This window comes from Vigna radiata, chromosome 8, assembly GCF_000741045.1.
Source record: "Vigna radiata var. radiata cultivar VC1973A chromosome 8, Vradiata_ver6, whole genome shotgun sequence".
Lineage (NCBI taxonomy): Eukaryota > Viridiplantae > Streptophyta > Magnoliopsida > Fabales > Fabaceae > Vigna > Vigna radiata.
The window spans coordinates 9588079-9605249 of record NC_028358.1 but is presented as its reverse complement, the minus strand read 5'-3'; the positions used below and the strand labels follow the sequence as shown (position 1 = coordinate 9605249).

Here is a 17171-nt window from a genome sequence, read left to right as displayed (position 1 = left end):
CGGGGGGATGGGCCGAACGGAAGAGGGATCGGAAGAGGAGAGGGGTTGAGCGGGAGGGGAAGGGGAAGGGACGTTCGGGGAAGGGGAAGAGGAACGGGGGAGGAGAATATAGGGCGCGACCAGGAGAACCCGGAGACGCATAGGGAGTTTGTGGGGCAGAATCAACAATTCGAAGAAGTTCTGGAGGGTGAGGACCAGTTTGATCAGGCTGAAGGGCTGCATCCGTTTACTAATAATGTTATGGGGGCAGTAATGCCGGAAAATAAGGTTTTCCCATGGGTTGAGAAGTATGGAGGTACGTCGGATCCGGTGAAGCCCCTACGATCGTTCGTAGATGCTATGGCAGTCTATTCATCCGACGAGCTGGTCTGGTGCAGGGTCTTCTCTTTATCCTTAAGGGATGAAGCTTTGGATTGGTTTCATTCATTGCCACCGCGGAGCATTGATGGATTTGTTACTTTGAGGCAGTTGTTTAGCCAGCAGTATGCTTCAAACCGTTCGCGAGGCTTGACTTATACAGCCCTTGTCAGGATGAAGCAAGGGCGTGAAGAGTCATTGAAAGGGTTCATGGAACGCTTCAACCGAACCGCTCGGCAAGTGAGGAACGTAGACCAACGACTGATAGTAAGTGCGCTCACGACAGCGTTGACACCAGGACCCTTTGTGGATTATCTGTACGAGGAGGAACCCCAGTCCATGGGTGAACTGCAGCATAAGTTGGCTGGGTTTATACGAATAGAGGAGGGGAGGTCGTACCGCAGTGACTAGGGGGAAGAGGGGGTAGCGAGAGAGAAGTCAGGGCGAGACAGAAGAGGAGAAAAACGGCCGGTCGGAGGGGAACATAGGATGACAATGAAACGAGGGGCAGAAGTACAAAGAGCGCAACAATACTTCCATCACACTCCATTAAGTGCCCCGAGGGTGAGAGTCTTGGAGGAAGCCTTGAGGGCTAATCTGCTGACGGTGGCACGGAACCCGACCCCACGGGGAGCGGATGAAAGTAAACATTGCCGATACCATCAGAACATGGGGCATTCTACGGAGGATTGTGTCGCGTTGAGAGATAAGCTGGAGAGCATGGTACAAGCAGGGCACCTGAGGGAGTTTGTTCGAAGGGAGAATCCTAATCCGAGGGAGACCCCGGGAAGGCACGGAGGTAGACTACCGATCGGGCAGAGGGTTCAGCCGACTGCTGAACGAACGGAGGGCGGTGGAAGTGGAGAAAGGCCTCTGAGAGGGGGTGATAAATACCATATCGGGCGGTTTTGCTGGAGGAGGGGCGTCCTCAGTCGCCCGAAAGCGGCATTTGAGAAACTTGCATAGTGTGAATAAGGTGGGGATCGGTAGAAAGACCATGCCGTCCATAACGTTTTCAGACGAGGATTTCCATGCACCAGACCTGGACCAGGATGACCCCATGGTCATAACGGCTATCATCGCTCGGTATAGCGTGGGAAAGGTGCTAATTGATCAGGGAAGTTCGGCCAACATCCTGTACTGGAAAACTTTTCAGCAGATGGACATACCGGACGAATCAATAATTCCTTTTAACGAGCAAATCTTGGGATTCGCAGGAGAACGGGTTGATACAAGGGGATATGTGGACTTAACGGTGTGCTTTGGGGCAGAGGTGGGGGCGAAGGAGTTGAAGGTGCGTTTCCTGTTGGTGGAGGCGGAAACTTCATACAACGTGCTGTTGGGACGGCCTTGTCTTAATGCGTTTGGAGCAATAGTGTCCACCCCTCACTTGACGATGAAGTATCCCGCAAATGATGGTACGATCCGGACGGTTAAAGCCGACCAGAGGGTAGCAAGGGAGTGTTACGCGGCGGGATTAAAGGTGCAACCCCCAAGGCATAAGGTGTGCGAAACCCGTCCGGCAACATCGGCTGCTGAGTTGGACCCAAGGGAAGACACCGCCGACCGGGTGGAACCGATGGGGGAAATCCAGCCATGTCTCCTAGGAGGCGAGGACCGGGTGACAATGGTCGGCAAGGATCTTCAGGATGGTGAAAGGCAAAGGTTGGAGGGTGTGTTGGTGGAGAATAAGGATTTGTTCGCCTGGGCTGCATCGGACATGCCAGGCATCCATCCTGACGTTATTTCGCATAGGTTGTCTGTGTTTCGAGATGCCCGACCGGTATCTCAGAAAAAGAGGAGGCTAGGTGTGGAGAAGAGAAGGGCGGTAGGTGAAGAGGTGGGGAAGTTGATTGAGGCCGGGTTCATAAGAGAAGTCAAGTACACTACTTGGCTAGCCAACGTAGTCATGGTAAAAAAGTCCAGTGGCAAGTGGAGGATGTGCATTGACTTCACGGATTTAAACAAGGCCTGCCCGAAGGATACGTACCCCCTACCGAACATTGACGCGTTGGTAGACGGGGTGTCCGGGTATGAGGTAATGAGTTTTCTGGACGCCTATTCAGGGTATAATCAGATACCTATGTATCGTCCGGACAGCGACAAGACCGCTTTCATTACCGAGCGAGGAACTTTTTGCTACGAGGTCATGCCGTTCGGTTTGAAGAACGTAGGGGCTACATACCAAAGGCTAATGGACAAGGTCTTCCAAGGGCAAATAGGAAGATGCATGGAGGTATATGTTGATGATATGGTGGTGAGGAGCCGGTCGGTTAAGGAACATCTAGTGGATTTAAAGGAGGTTATGGGGCAGCTTCGAAAGTTTGATATGCGCCTCAATCCCGCTAAGTGTACCTTTGGAGTGAGGGCGGGGAAATTCCTGGGTTTCATGTTGACCGCACGGGGAATTGAGGCAAACCCTGACAAGTGTAAGGCGGTGTTGGAAATGAGAAGCCCCCAAACGGTGAAGGAAGTTCAGAGGCTGGTGGGGCGGCTAACGTCGTTGTCACGGTTCATCCCTCATTTGGCCGGACGGGCGAAACCGATTGTCAAGGCCATGAAGAAGACCGCGCAGGAATGTTGGGATGAAGAGAGTGAGGAGGCCTTCAAACGGATAAAGGGGGTTCTTTCCCAGCCTCCAGTGATGGGTCGGCCGGAACATGGGCATGAATTGCAGATCTACTTGGCAGCTTCGGAGGGGGCCATTAGCGCGGCCCTGATACAGGAGGTTCCTCAGTTCAAGCTGGTGTATTTCGTTAGTAGAAGCTTGAAGGAGGCAGAGTTAAGGTACCATCAATTGGAGAAGGTGGCCCTGTCCCTGATTTACGCCGCTCGGCGGTTACGGCCATACTTCCAACGGTTTCAAGTCGTGGTACGAACGGACTACCCGATGGCCAAGATCTTACGAAAACCAGATTTGGCAGGACGGATGATAGGGTGGTCGGTAGAACTATCGGAGTTTAGGTTGAGGTACGAGCCGAGGGGGTCGGTACGGGGTCAACATCTGGCGGATTTTGCGGTTGATCTACTCCCTGAAGAGGGGGAATTCTGTTGGAAACTTTCGGTTGATGGGTCGTCCAGCCGAAGGGGGGGAGGAGCGGGGGTGGTCTTGGAAGGGCCAAACGGGATACTGATTGAGCAATCGTTGGTGTTCCAGTTCAAGGTTAGCAACAACCAAGCCGAATATGAGGCTTTACTGGCCGGGATGGAGTTGGCAAGGGACCTAGCAGTAGGTCGGCTAGAGTGTCAGACGGATTCCCAACTGGTCGAGGGACAAATGAATGGGAACTTCCAGGTGAAGGACGATCTCCTGTTGCAATATTTTCACAAGGCCTAGCAATTGGCCACAAGCTTCAAAAAGTTCACATTGCGACATGTTCCCCGATCGGAAAACAACGGTGCCGATACACTGTCGAAACTGGCCGGCGGAGTCGCGAAAGGGGGATTGTCTTCGGTGATCAAACAGTTGGTAACCAAGCCGACAGTGGAATGCTGCGCCGTTACTACCAGGGGAGTACAAAGTACCTGGAAGGACGAGATAGTACAATTGATTCGGAGGCAGGATGATGGGGGAGCCTTAAGTACTGAGGAGGCCAAGAAGATCACTCGGTATTGATTGATAGGTGATGAGCTGTACCGGAGGGGTTACGTCACTCCGCTATTAAAGTGTTTGCTGGAGAACGAAGCAGAGTACGTAATAAGGGAGTTACATGAAGGGGTGTGCGGGAGACATACAGGTGGGCGAACTCTACGAGCAAGAGTTCTAAGAGCAGGGTTTTTCTGGCTGGCGTTAGAGAAGGATTGCATGGCGTTCGTCCGGAAATGTGGAGCCTGCCAAAAGCATGGGAACGTTTTCCATGGTCCAGCGGTGGGGTTGCAAGGAATAATGTCCCCTTGGCCATTCGCCCAGTGGGGAATGGACATTGTCGGACCACTACCGACCGGGCGGTCTCAGATGAGGTTTTTGCTGGTGGCAGTGGACTACTTCACAAAATGGGTAGAGGCTGAACCTTTGTCAAAAATCTCTGCCGCCCAAGTTCAAAAATTTGTATGGAAGATCATTTGCCGGTTCGGGTTGCCCAAAACGCTCATTACGGACAACGGTCGGCAGTTTATAGATAAGAAGTTGGAAGCTTTTTATCGGGAATGGGGCATAGCTCATATCACCAGTTCGGTTGAGCACCCCCAGACGAACGGGCAGGCGGAGGCAACGAATAAAATAATCATACAAGAGTTGAAGAGGTAATTAGGCGAGGCAAAGGGTGCTTGGGTTGATGAATTACCGTCGATCCTGTGGGGGTATCGATGTTCTCCCCACGAGGCAACAGGAGAGTCCCTATTTAACCTGACCTATGGGACGGACGCGATGATGCCGGTCGAGGTGGGTGAGGAGACACTGAGAAGGCAGGTGAATGACCCAGTGGCGAATGAAGAAGGTCTGAGGGGAAACCTGGACGTGTTGCAAGAGAGAAGGGAAGCTGCAGCGGTCCAGACAGAGGCACTAAAGAGGCTGGTCGCGCGGAGGTACAACACTAAGGTGCGACCGAGGCATTTGGTCGAGGGTGATCTCGTTTGGAGGAAGGTCAGGGAAGCTCGGAGGGAGAAGACTCACGGAAAACTGGCAGCCAGCTGGGAGGGGCCATTCAGAGTAAGTGAAGGTTTGAATAATGGGGCTTACCGACTGGAGCATCTGGATGGGAAGCCAATTCCAAATACATGGAATATATCTCATTTAAAGTTGTACTTTAGTTAAAATCTTTCTTTCTGAACTGCAATAAAGCTTGTACTTATGAAGCCATAAGTTGAATGATACAAGGCATTTCATTCTAATTTTTCCGTTCGGTAGAGAAGGAAGGAAGGAGGAGGAACGTTCCAGCGTTCCTCCCGTTCGGTAGTGTAAGGAAGGGGAACGCTCCGGCGTGCCAACAAAGTCAGGGAACGTTCCAGCGTTCTTCCCGTTTGGTAGTATAAGGAAGGGGAACGCTCCGGCGTCCCAACGAAGTCAGGAAAGTGACTTCCTTTAACTTAGAAGAATGAGGGAAAGTCAGGAAAGTGACTTCCTGTTCGGGGGAGGCGGAAGGAAGGAGGAGGAATGTTCCGGCATTCTTCCCGTTCGGTAGTGTGAGGAAGGGGAACGCTCCGGCGTCCCAACGAAGTCAGGAAAATGACTTCCTTTAACTTAGATGAATGAGGGAAAGTCAGGAAAATGACTTCCCGTTCGGGGAAGGAGGAAGGAAGGAGGAGGAACGTTCCGGCGTTCTTCCCGTTCGGTAGGGTAAGGAAGGGGAACGCTCCGGCATCCCAACGAAGTCAGGAAAATGACTTCCTTTAACTTAGAAGAATGAGGGAAAGTCAAGAAAGTGACTTCCCGTTCGGGGGAGGCGGAAGGAAGAAGGAGGAATGTTCCGGCGTTCTTCCCGTTCGGAAGTGTAAGGAAGGGGAACGCTCCGGCGTCCCAACGAAGTCAGGAAAATGACTTCCGTTAACTTAGAAGAATGAGGGAAAGTCAGGAAAATGACTTCCCGTTCGATGGAGAAGGAAAGAAGGGGGAGGAACGTTCCGGCGTTCTCCCCGTTCGGTGGTGATAGTAACTTCCCTGGACTGGGAAGAACTAGGGGGATCATGAGACTAAATTCCCCGTTCGGTGGAGCTTAAACCTTGAAAACAAAGTTAGGAAAACGCTCCCTTATTCTGGGTATTGACCGTCAAACATGAATACGAAGGCGTTCGGGAATAAATGAATACGTCGGTCGACACAGCACAAATCGCAGACATATGATAATCGTAAATTGCAGACGTGAAATAATTGCGAAGTAAAGACAAAAGTACGTAACAAGTTCAGTACAAACGATGTGCAAGTACAAATCACAAAGCGGCAAAAGAAAAACAAGAAGCTAGCAACTAATCCTTGGTGGCTTTGTCAGATGGGGGAGCAAGTTGGGAGGCCTGGAGAGCATCGGTCGGGACCGCCTGATCGGGTGCGCTAACGGGTTCGGCAGGAAGCTGGGAGGAAATATCAACAAGTTGCCCGTCCACCAAAATCTTCATAATGTCGAAGCCTTCATGTTCTAAGGGTGACTGGAAGAAGTAGTGGCATTGAGCGATTCCCTGCTCGAACCCGCGCTGACGCTCTTCACAAAATTCGTCCTCCAAGGCAGCAAAGTCGGCCAGCGACTTGTCCCGGTCGGCGATGGCGGCATCCCTCTCAGAGGTTAACTGTTTGAGTTGGTTGGAGGATTACTGAAGACTGAGAGTCAAGGAATCCACCGATTCCTGGAGGCGCTTTGCTTCCTGTTGAGATTCCAAAAGGGACGCGGCGGCCTTGACCCGTTCGTCCTCCAATAGTTTGTTGGCCTTCTCAAGACGCTCGGTGAGAGAGGAAACCTCCTCCTTCGCTTTGGTTAGTTGGTTGTTGGAGATCTCGAGTTCGGACACCAGGAGGGGCTTCGTGGTTCCAGCAGCATAGTTCATACAGATGCCAGCTCGGGAGAGAAATTCATAGGCCATGTCGGAGGCTTCAGAGGGAGTCAGTTTTTTGAAGGGTTCCCTCTCTTCGGGAGAAAGGTTGAACTCTAGGCGATCGGACACATGCATGTTAGGGTCAAGGAGACCGGTGAGAAGACGGCTGGAGAGTTTCTTCTTTTTGGGTGGGGAAGGTGTCTTTTCTTGGGAAGGGCGTTTTCTGCTTTTGGTCCTCGGTCCGGAGGAGATCACGATCGGCTTGGACTCATCAGTCTTCGGAACGGTGAGGGGGGCGGGTAAAGCAGAACTGGAGGGGGCAGCGGTTGAGGAGGAAGGAACAGTAACATGTCCGCTGCGTTGGTTCTTGCGGGCCAGAGCTCGGGCAAAAGCCTGATGTTTCTCCATGCCACCAAAGAAATCTGCAAGGAAAGCGCAAATTTAGCAAGTTAATAATGACCGGTCGATAATTCCAAAATGTAAAGAAACTTACCGAACACTCTAGTACGTAGAGTGTCAGAATCAGATCCGATGAGTTCGATGAGTTTGCGAGAGGAGGTCTTGCGGGGCAGTTGATCGATTTGGCGTAACACCTCCAACTCGTCGTCGGTCATTTCGGACTTCTTCCAGGAAATGACTTGTTTGGGATGCTCGGTCCAGTAGAGGGGGAATTTAGGCCGGCCCTCGGAAAAGTATTTGGACCGGCCGGGTTCGCGTATGGCGACCTTGAAGAAGTTTGATTTGAAATCCTTATAAGAAGAGTTGAAGGGGGCGAATAGCTGTTTATCCTTTACAGGGATCAGAGAGACCCAAGTCTTGTTGGGATGGGGCAAAGCACGGAAAAAGAAGAGGAAAGATGCTGGAGTTGGGGTTAACAGTAAACCGGTACATAGGACGGAAAAGGCCTGCATACATGCCCAGCCGTTCGGATGGAGCTGGGTGGGGCAAATATTCAGTTCGCGAAGCACGCCGCACTGAAAGTCAGAAAAGGGAAGCCTCACCCCCAGGTCACGAAAAAGGGTTAGGTAGGCGTAAAAGAAGTCCAGGGCATACCCTTCCCGACCGTGGCACACCCGCTCGTTAGAACGACATACCACCAAGGATATGTCAGCCGCATCTCGACGGAGATTGGACATGAGATCCACCGATTCGAGCAAACGAATGATGGAAGAGGTAGAAATGAAGTAGGAAGGGTCACCCCGGGCTTCATGGGGAGCCCAGTCGTAACCTGAGATGGCAGGAGGAGGAGCCACGCCGGTCCACTCCAGGGAGTTGTCAACGTTGAATTCGACATCGTCGGCGGGAGCCTCCACCCGAACGGGGCGACCGGACGAGGTAGACGACGAAGAGGGAGAAGAGGTCGACGCAACCGCATCATCAGCGTACCCCCGACCTTCATTTTCGAACTCATCGGAAGACCACGACGACGAAGACATTTACCTGAGCAACTGAAGGAAGGAAACAGAAGAACGGGAAGAGAGCAGAATGGGAGCGGGAATTGGAGAGTAGAGGGAAGAGAGTGCGAGAATGAGGGAGGGGCCCTCCACCTTTTATAGCCGAAAAAGAGGGCTTCAAGAAAGCATCTCAGCCGTCCATCGATGGCAGATCCAACGGAGAAAAACTTGTGACTCTTCGATGAACAAATGTGATTGATGGGGGAGAGGATCATGGCCGTTGCTAAAGGCAGGATCGAATGGCTATGATAACGAGACGTTTCGTTGCCCAAAACCATTTTGAGAGTTTAAACCCCTTCGCTAGTTGAAGACGCTCGGGGCTTGGGGGGCTTGTGTAGTGGAGAGGGGTCGGTCGGGCCGGTCGGACCAAGCGCAGTGGAGGGAGTTCGGTCGGGCCGACTGGCCAAGTTTTGGGGAATGAGGGCAACCAAGGGCCGAACGGTGTGGGACGGGTGGAAGTGGGGTTGTAGGAGCATTGATGGGCCTTGATGGAGATGTAACGGAAGGTGTAGCAAATCAATGAAATTAATGGTCAGTTACGAATGCGCAGTCTATAAATAGGAATAGCAGGACAGGTAAAGTAATCTTGAATCTAATCTAAATTGGCCTAGCTAACTGATCTATTATCTGACCTGGGCGTCGGAGTGTTCTCTTTGCAGGACCTCCCGGTTGATCTTCAAAAGACATCGTGAAGGCAAACAGGTCAGACGGTCGGAAGCTGGTCCAGAGGGGTTCGGTCTCGGGCTCTAACACCGAAATAGAAAACATTTTTTCTTACCTCCATTTTGCCTAGGTATGTGAAAAAGTGATAAAGTAAACTTCATTTTGCCTCCCGCACTTGACAATAGACAATGGACTTCAGAATTGAATGCCTCAGTGTAGCACAGACTATATTGACATACGACAAAATCGTTGTTCTTGTTTATAAGTGAGTTAGTGGTCCATTTCAAACGTAATGAAACATACACATCAAACTACAATTACAAAGCAGTAATATAACAAGTGAGAATGCAAAGAATAAAACTTACCAATTCGCCTTAGATATGAATCATTATATCTATCAAAAATTGAATGTGTGGGATTGCCACCCTTATCAACATCTTGAGGAAGCTTCCGAAAGAAATCAACAGTCAAGTCAGGTAGTCACATTCCATATCAACTAGTTGCAGTGTTGCTCTTTTGCTTTCGTCCCTCATTCTTTCAAGTGAATCAACAACTGCAGCCTCAACCTCAATCTGGAGGCTAGGATACTGTTTCAAGTCCTGTAAATCAGCCAGGTTATGTATTAGCTGGGAAAATTGTGAATCCATAGAACTTGGATTAGCGGAACGAAAAGATTCAAACTATAGTATATGTAAAGTAAAAGCGAGTAAAATTTCAGATCATTCCAGATCATAATTTGATCATAAATAATCATAAACGACACGAAAATGACAAGGGTCATCAGTCCCTCACAAAGATAACTTCCTATTCTGTTCAAGAACAGTAATTTTTGCCCTCATAGCAGCACGCCAATGTTCATATTGAATGGCTTCTTTGTAGTCAATAGGATCATGTGTTGAATCAATAGAGGATATAAAACCTTTATATGTTGGAGACAACCTGTCAAAACTAAGAACATGCTCAATAGGATATTTAGTAGTAAAGTTACTATAGGAAGCTATTTGAAAATCTTTTAAATATGCAGGTGTTTTCCTGTGTCTAGTGGATCTCCTAGGGGAGGTAATGCTGGTGTCGGTATGAGTGCCAGGAGTAGTAGAGGGAATAGGATGATAGGTTTGATGTAGGTCATGAAAAGTATCAAAATGATAGAGAGGCAAGGGTAAAGTGGAGTTTGAAGGGGAAGGAGGAGGGGTATTGGGAAATTCATTTTCACAAAAAATAACACTACGAGAAATATGTATGTCATGGGTGTCAAGTCTATAAGTGATGTATCCTTTTGTTGTAGGATGTAAACCAAGGAAGATGCTTGGGGTAGCCCTTGGGTCAAGTTTTTTTTCTGTGAGCTTGAAGGGTGCTAATATAACAAAGGCATCCGAACACCCTAAGTCTAGAAATATCAAAATCTTTATGAAAGAGTTTGTCATGTGGGGAGTTGTTATTAAGAAGAGGAGTGGGCATAATGTTGATAAGAAGAGTTGCATAGTTAAGGGCATATGTCCAAAATTGATTAGGAAGTTTTGAGTGAAAAAGCAAGGCCCTAGTAACATTTAAAAGGTGTTGATGTTTTCTTTCAACAATACCGTTTTGTTGGGGTGTTTCATTACATGAAGTTTGGTGAATAATCCCTTGAGAGTTAAAGTAATCATGCATGGCAAACTCTGGCCCATTATCAGACCTGATGACTTTAATAATTGTTTGGAATTGATTTTTGACATGTGATATGAAATGCAAAAGATGATTGCGAGTTTCAGATTTAGCATGCATCAAATGAACCCAAGTATATCTAGTATGGTCATCAACAATAGTGAGAAAGTATCTATGAGAATGTAGGGATGCAGTGGGACAAGGTCCCCAAATATCAACATGTATGATATCAAAGGCATGAGAAGCAACAAAATTGTTTGAAGTAAAAGGCAATTTCTTTTGCTTAGCAGTGCGGCAGGCATTACATTTGTCTGTCCGAGAACTTATGCAAGGATATTTCTGTTTAAGAATATCTAAATGTTTATTAGATAAGTGGCCTAAGCGGTTGTGCCAAATATTATTTCTATCAGCAGTGTGTGTGTTGTGTGCACTGGTAGCATGTATAGAGGCAGCAACAGTGAGGTTGGGTCCATGAAAAACATATAGGCCAGCGTGAGATTCAACTAAACCAATCTTGTGATGTGTTGTTGAGTCCTGGATAAAACATGTGGAACCAGTAAAAATTACATGAACACCATTATGTAGAACCAATTTAGATATAGAGATCAAATTATAACAAAATTCTGGAATGTAAAGAACATCTTTAAGACAAATTTTATCACAGAGTTGGATAACTCCTTTATGTATAGCTTGTGTAGTGATGCCATTAGGAAGATTAATTTTCACAGGTTTAATTTGATCATAAGAATTGAGATGTTTAAGAGAGGAAACAACATGGTCAGTGGCGTCAGAGTCCAATATCCATCTTATGGTACCTGAATCACCAACGGTATTAAAATGCAGAAGCGTTTTACCTGAATCTGAGGAACTAGAAATTAAGGAGCCAATTTGAGGATTGGAAACGATAGCAGCATCAGTGTTAGGACTGAGGAGAGCCAGAAGAGCTTGGTATTGTTGTTTCATGAGTCGCATTTCATGGTCAAGTGTTTCTCCTTGATTATCATTGGCAGGTTCTTGATTTCTTGAAAGGAGACTTTTACCATTGTAAAACTTGTGACCAGGTGGGAACCCATGCTTCTTGTAACACATATCAACAATATGATCGGTTTTGCCACAGTGGGGACAAGATTTTTTGTTGGATGAAGGTTTCGCAGGAAAACCGTGCTTCTTGAAACAGACATTTTCAGTGTGGTCAGTCTTGCCGCAAAAAGAACAGGTGACAGTGCTTATAGTGGTAGTGATATTGTTAGATTCCAAATGATTCAGAAAATTATTATTCACTAATTGTCTTTCTTATTGCATGACATAGGAGAAAATTTTGGAAACAGAAGGTATGGGATCCATTAGGAGGACATTAGATTGAATGTTACCATACTGTTCGTTCAAACCTCTCAGAAATTGCAAGGCTCGGTCCTCATGTTTTCTTTGTGAAATGATGGAGAGCATTTTGCAGGAGCATTTGACAACGCAGGTGCAGATCGGGTCAAGTCTGAAATTATCCAATTCGTCCCATATAATGCGTAATTTTGTGTAGAATTCAGTGATAGTTTGGTCGCCCTGTTTGAGAGAAGAAGCTTCTTTCTGCAGCTTTGAGATGCGCAACAGATCCCCCTGAAAAAACCTAGATTTGAGATCATTCCAAATGGCTTGGGCATCATCCATCCAAAGAATGTTGTGCCTAATCTCTGGAGAAATGGAGTGAACCAACCAAGAGACCACCATGTTGTTGCATCGCTTCCAAGCATTGTGCGATAGGTCTTCTCTGGATGGTTCTTTAGCAGTTCCATCGATGAATTGTGCTTTATTCTTGGCACTTAACGCAGTGGTCACAGATTTACTCCAAGCATGGTAATTATTGGAATCAAGAAGAGGAGAAACCAGAGATGTGGCTGGGCTTTCGTTGGGATGAAGGTATAGGAAGCTTGAAGGATGATTGTTCTCATCATTCACGTAGCTGGGCTTTTGCTGGGCTTTCGCTGTGTTGTTCTTGTCACTCATGGCGAAAGAACCGAAAAAGAAAGTAAAAGATCTTCAAGAATCTGACAAGACGAAAGACAGAGAAGATGATAGAGTGTAAGGCGCAACAAAGCTCTTCAAATGAAGAGCTCTGATACCATCACAGAGATAACTTCACAATAACTAATGGTATGTGTGCGGACTTCGTAGAGGAATTCATGATGCATCCAGAAAAGAAAGAGAACAGCTAGAAGGAGAAGAAGAGAATTCTGATATATGTAAGTGTATTGTTCTTTGTACAGTGAATGTGTATATAATAGCAAAGAAGGTTACATACATATATATATATATATATATATATATATATATATATATATATATATATATATATATATATATATATATATAAAAGATAAGAGATGGGAAAGAATAGAAAAACAGAAAGCAATAAATGAGGAGCGTGAAGTGGTGCGGTGTAGTGGATATAGTTGGGATATTATTTTTGACAGGCCCCACATTGAATCCTGTCTCCATTACTTTGGAAATTCCAAAATAGATCAGTATTCACAAAACTCATACAAATTTCATCTACAATGAAAGACAGGTTTATTATTATGTCAAAAATTATCATGCATAATTACGGCCAAGTCTCTTGAAGTATTCACTATGTATTGCAGGTTAATTTTTTAACCAAACCATTTGTGAATTCGCAAAGCAAAATATAGAAAGGGTTAGATATCAATGCATGCCCTCACCTTCTAAACTAAAGTATTAAAAGGAAAGTTCTATCCATTGACCAAACTTTCTGTCTACCAACTTTCTCCATTGTAACAATACCTCTATTAAACCAAATAAATTCCAAAAAATAAGTCAAAATAAGACTCATAAAACACAATAATGTCTAAATGGTAAAAAAAAAAATTAAAAAACAACTCAAACTCACCGAACAATAACAAAGGATTGACCAAAGTAACGGTGGGAGCCTTCAAAAACCACGTCAATGGTAGTTTCGACATTTGTTGGTGCTTCGAAACGGCAGAACGATAGTGGACAAAGCTCCAGTGAACGGTGGAAGTCTGATGAATGGTGCAAACTCCGTGAACGGCCGCTTCTGCTCATACGATGCTTGTGGGTGGAAGCACTTTCTCTTTAGGATTCTCTCCGAAAGCCAAAATGAAGCTCTCTTTTTTGAAACCCAAAATGAAGCCTCTAAAATGAATCCCGAGACAGTCCTTGCATTTCCACGTCATTGTCATTTTCAATTTTTTTAAATCTTTTCTACCTGCACCAATCACAGGTCGATACTTCGATGTGTCAAATGTTTGTCAAGAAATAATGTCAAATATCATTATTTTAAAGTAAAAGAGACAAAATGCATAAAGATTACCATTATGTGTCACTCAGCACCACGATTCACGATTCCTGTTAATCTTTCCTTAAAAGTTGCTAAATGTATTGTCAATGATACATTTATCCTGTGTGTTGACTCATCAATATATTGAAAGTAAGCAAGTCTCCAACTTCTCTTCAACAATAAGCTTCCAGTCACAGCCCAAAATCCAGTAAAATAGCCAAGTGCAATGACAGAGTAAAACCACAGTCTCTCTACTTTATCCTCTTTGTGATCTTTTTCTTCATCTTCATTGCTTCCCTGGAAATCATCATGAAAACACTTATTCGGCAGTGGAGGTCCACACAGAAATGGGTTGCCACCATAAATGGAAGGATCATCAAGGGTTGATAATTGAGGTCCTTGGGGGATTGGTCCTGAAAGGTTGTTGTAGGACAAATTTAAGTAGCTTAACCAACTTAAACTAGTTATGCTTTCTGAAATTGCACCAGAAAGTTGGTCAAGAGAGAGGTCAAGAGATTCTAGTGATTTCATGTCTCCAATTCTTTTGGGGATATGTCCTGACAAACGATTGTGTGATAGATTTAGGCCATGCAATGCATGAAGTGATGTTATTCCTTCTGGAATAGATCCAATCAAATTGTTATTTGACAAGTCCAAGTGTACCACAAGTTTTAGATTTCTGGTATACTCAAGTTCTCTTCCTTTCATGACCACTCTAACGTCTTGTTCATACCATTCAACAGTTCTAGTAGGTTGATTTAAAGAAATATTCTTTTTTGAGGCCATACCTGTGAGATTTCCTATGCAATGAGGGATTGGACCCATCAAGTTGTTGTTTGAAAGATCCAAAATTTGCAGTGCAGAAAGTTGGCATAATTGTAAAGGAATTGTTCCATTCAACCTGTTTTGCCGTAGCCTTAGAATCTGCATCGAGGAAAAGATATTCCCCATCCATGAAGGGATAATCCCAGACAAATCATTCTCTCCAACATTCAAAATTAAAAGTTGATTTAAATTTTTCAAAGATGATGGAAAGCCCCCATGAAGGCTGTTATTGTTCAAATGTAACCATGCCAACGTGGGTAGATTACCAAGAGAGCTAGGAATGACACCTGATAATTTGTTGGATGCCAAATTTATGACACCGAGTCTTTGAGTAACACTCCAACAGTTAGGAATTTCACCAACTAACATGTTTCCTGAAAGGTCAAGATTGTACAAGGAGCCTATTCTGCACAATGAGTTTGGAATAGGACCACTTATGAGGTTGTTTCCAAGAAGCAAGTATCCGACATTGGGCAAGCTATCAGAAATATCATGGGGAAGTGACCCACTGATACGATTATCCGTGAGATTTAAGTAGACAAGTTGCCTTGGCCATCTTATGTCAGACACCAAATTCTCCAAATGATTTAGGGATATGTCTAAGTCCTGAAGGTTTAGAAGCTGACTAAGACTGAAAGGAATGTTTCCGTGTAACTTATTTTCAAAAAGATAGAGGGTCGACAAATTTTGAAGTTGACCAATATTGTGAGGAATGGTACCATTTAAAGAGTTTCGTGAAAGATCTATATCTGTTAGGCTTACAAGTTGCACTAAACTTCTTGGAATGACCCCATCAAAATGATTGGAAGAAAGAATTAAAATTTTTAAACTGACAAGTTCTCCGATACAGTCAGGAAGAGAACCATTGAAGTTATTGTTGGAAAGCACCAAATTCTCCAGATTGACAAGTTTTGTTATCATAGCACAAGGAAGTGATCCCACCAAGTTACTGTCAGTCATAATCAATGAACTTAGATTTTCAAGCTGTCCCAACCATGCTGGCAAAGGACCATTACATTCGTTGTAACTTAAATCCAAGTACATTAAATCGTGCCTAATGCATTCAAAATGTATATGGTTTCCAAGTGCATCACTTTGAATTTTGTTTCTTGACATATATAATTGTTGAAGATGGCAACAGTTTCCCAGAAGAGATGCCAGAGATCCCTCAATATGATTGACATCATTACTTGAAAGATTGAGGTATTGAAGACCCCTTAACTCACCTAACCAACCCGGAACAGAATCAAACTTGTTTTGTGAAAGGTCGAGAGAAACCAGGGAAGTCAGATTCTGCAAAGCAGATGGAAGTGAGCCATAAAGAGCATTACTATCAAGAAATAGACTGACGAGGTTAGCACAGGTTTCCAACCAGAAGGGAGTGGAATTCAGGTTGTTGTGAGAAAGTTCAATGATTGCAATGGAAGTCATATTTTGAAAAGCATCCAGAAACGGAGTCTGAAGTCCATTTTCTGCTAGATTGAGGTATTCCAGTCTGGAAAGGTTTGTGGTGCTAATATGTTGATGGGTGTGCAATTTATCGAGTCCACAATTTCTCAAATCTATTTCTATCAAAGAAGGAAGCATGTTGAGTGACTGCAACAAATTTTGTGCTTTATCAAGATTCACATCACTCATGTAAAGGTATTGGAGGGATGAAAGTTGAGAAATCCAGTAGAAGTCATTCGCATACAGATGATGATTGAAGCTCAAATCAAGAATGAGCAATTTAGTGAGATTCCCAAGATTGTATGGGATCCTACCACTAAACTGACTATCAGAGAGATAAAGGAATTGCAGATGCTGCAGCGTTTGAATGGACGATGGTATTGAACTATTATGAAATCTGTTTCCACTTAAATCTAAGTAAGTTAGATATTTAAGCTGCAATATAGAAGGGTGAACATGTTGAGCTTCAAGGACATGATCGTAAAACTTACAATTTGGTTGAAAATCTCCTTGTAAGGGATAACAAGGATTTCTGAGATCAAGCTTGACAACATGGCCTGTAAGATTATTGCAACCTACACCTTTCCATTGGCAACAATTAGTTCCTTCCCAAGATGAAAGGCTTGAAGGATCTTTGAAGCTTCCTTTGATCTTTAGAAGAGCTTGCCTTTCTTCTTCATTGCAACCACATGAGCATAACACCACAAATGCTGCAGTCAAAAGGAAAACAATAGCATAAGGCAACCGCAACATGTTTGCAGAGAAGGGTGTAAGAATAGAAAGAACAGAGTTGGCGAGGAGCAACGAAGTAGACAATATATAGGCGTCACTTGGTTTATTAAATAATACTCTGAAAACAGGAAACTGAAATATTGATGACTCGGCAACACTAGTAAAGTGGTCAAAGCCAAAGTGTGGAAGTTTGATTTTTTATGGTTATTAGACTTTTGTGGTCAAAGCCGGCAATTTTATTAATAAAATTTAAAGTCTAAGATAATTCTTATGTACAG

The 17171-nt window shown here is 45.0% G+C and overlaps 2 protein-coding genes across 2 annotated transcripts; one reads left to right on the top strand and one right to left on the bottom strand.

Annotated features, from left to right (window-relative positions):
* Window positions 1-252: 252 nt before the first annotated feature.
* Window positions 253-768, top strand: LOC106770195. The gene has a single exon (XM_014656019.1). The coding sequence runs from the start codon at window positions 253-255 to the stop codon at window positions 766-768; it is 516 nt and encodes a 171-aa protein (XP_014511505.1).
* A 13161-nt stretch (window positions 769-13929) lies between these two features.
* Window positions 13930-17105, bottom strand: LOC106770194 (LRR receptor-like serine/threonine-protein kinase FLS2). The gene has a single exon (XM_014656018.2). It carries the CDS (start codon window positions 16912-16914, stop codon window positions 13930-13932), a length of 2985 nt encoding a protein of 994 aa, XP_014511504.1. The 5' UTR covers window positions 16915-17105.
* Between the last annotated feature and the right edge of the window lie 66 nt (window positions 17106-17171).

Coding starts and splice junctions, on each gene's coding strand:
- LOC106770194 (XM_014656018.2), bottom strand. CDS start 16,914: ATGTTGCGGTTGCCTTATGCTATTGTTTTCCTTTTGACTGCAGCATTT.
- LOC106770195 (XM_014656019.1), top strand. CDS start 253: ATGCCGGAAAATAAGGTTTTCCCATGGGTTGAGAAGTATGGAGGTACG.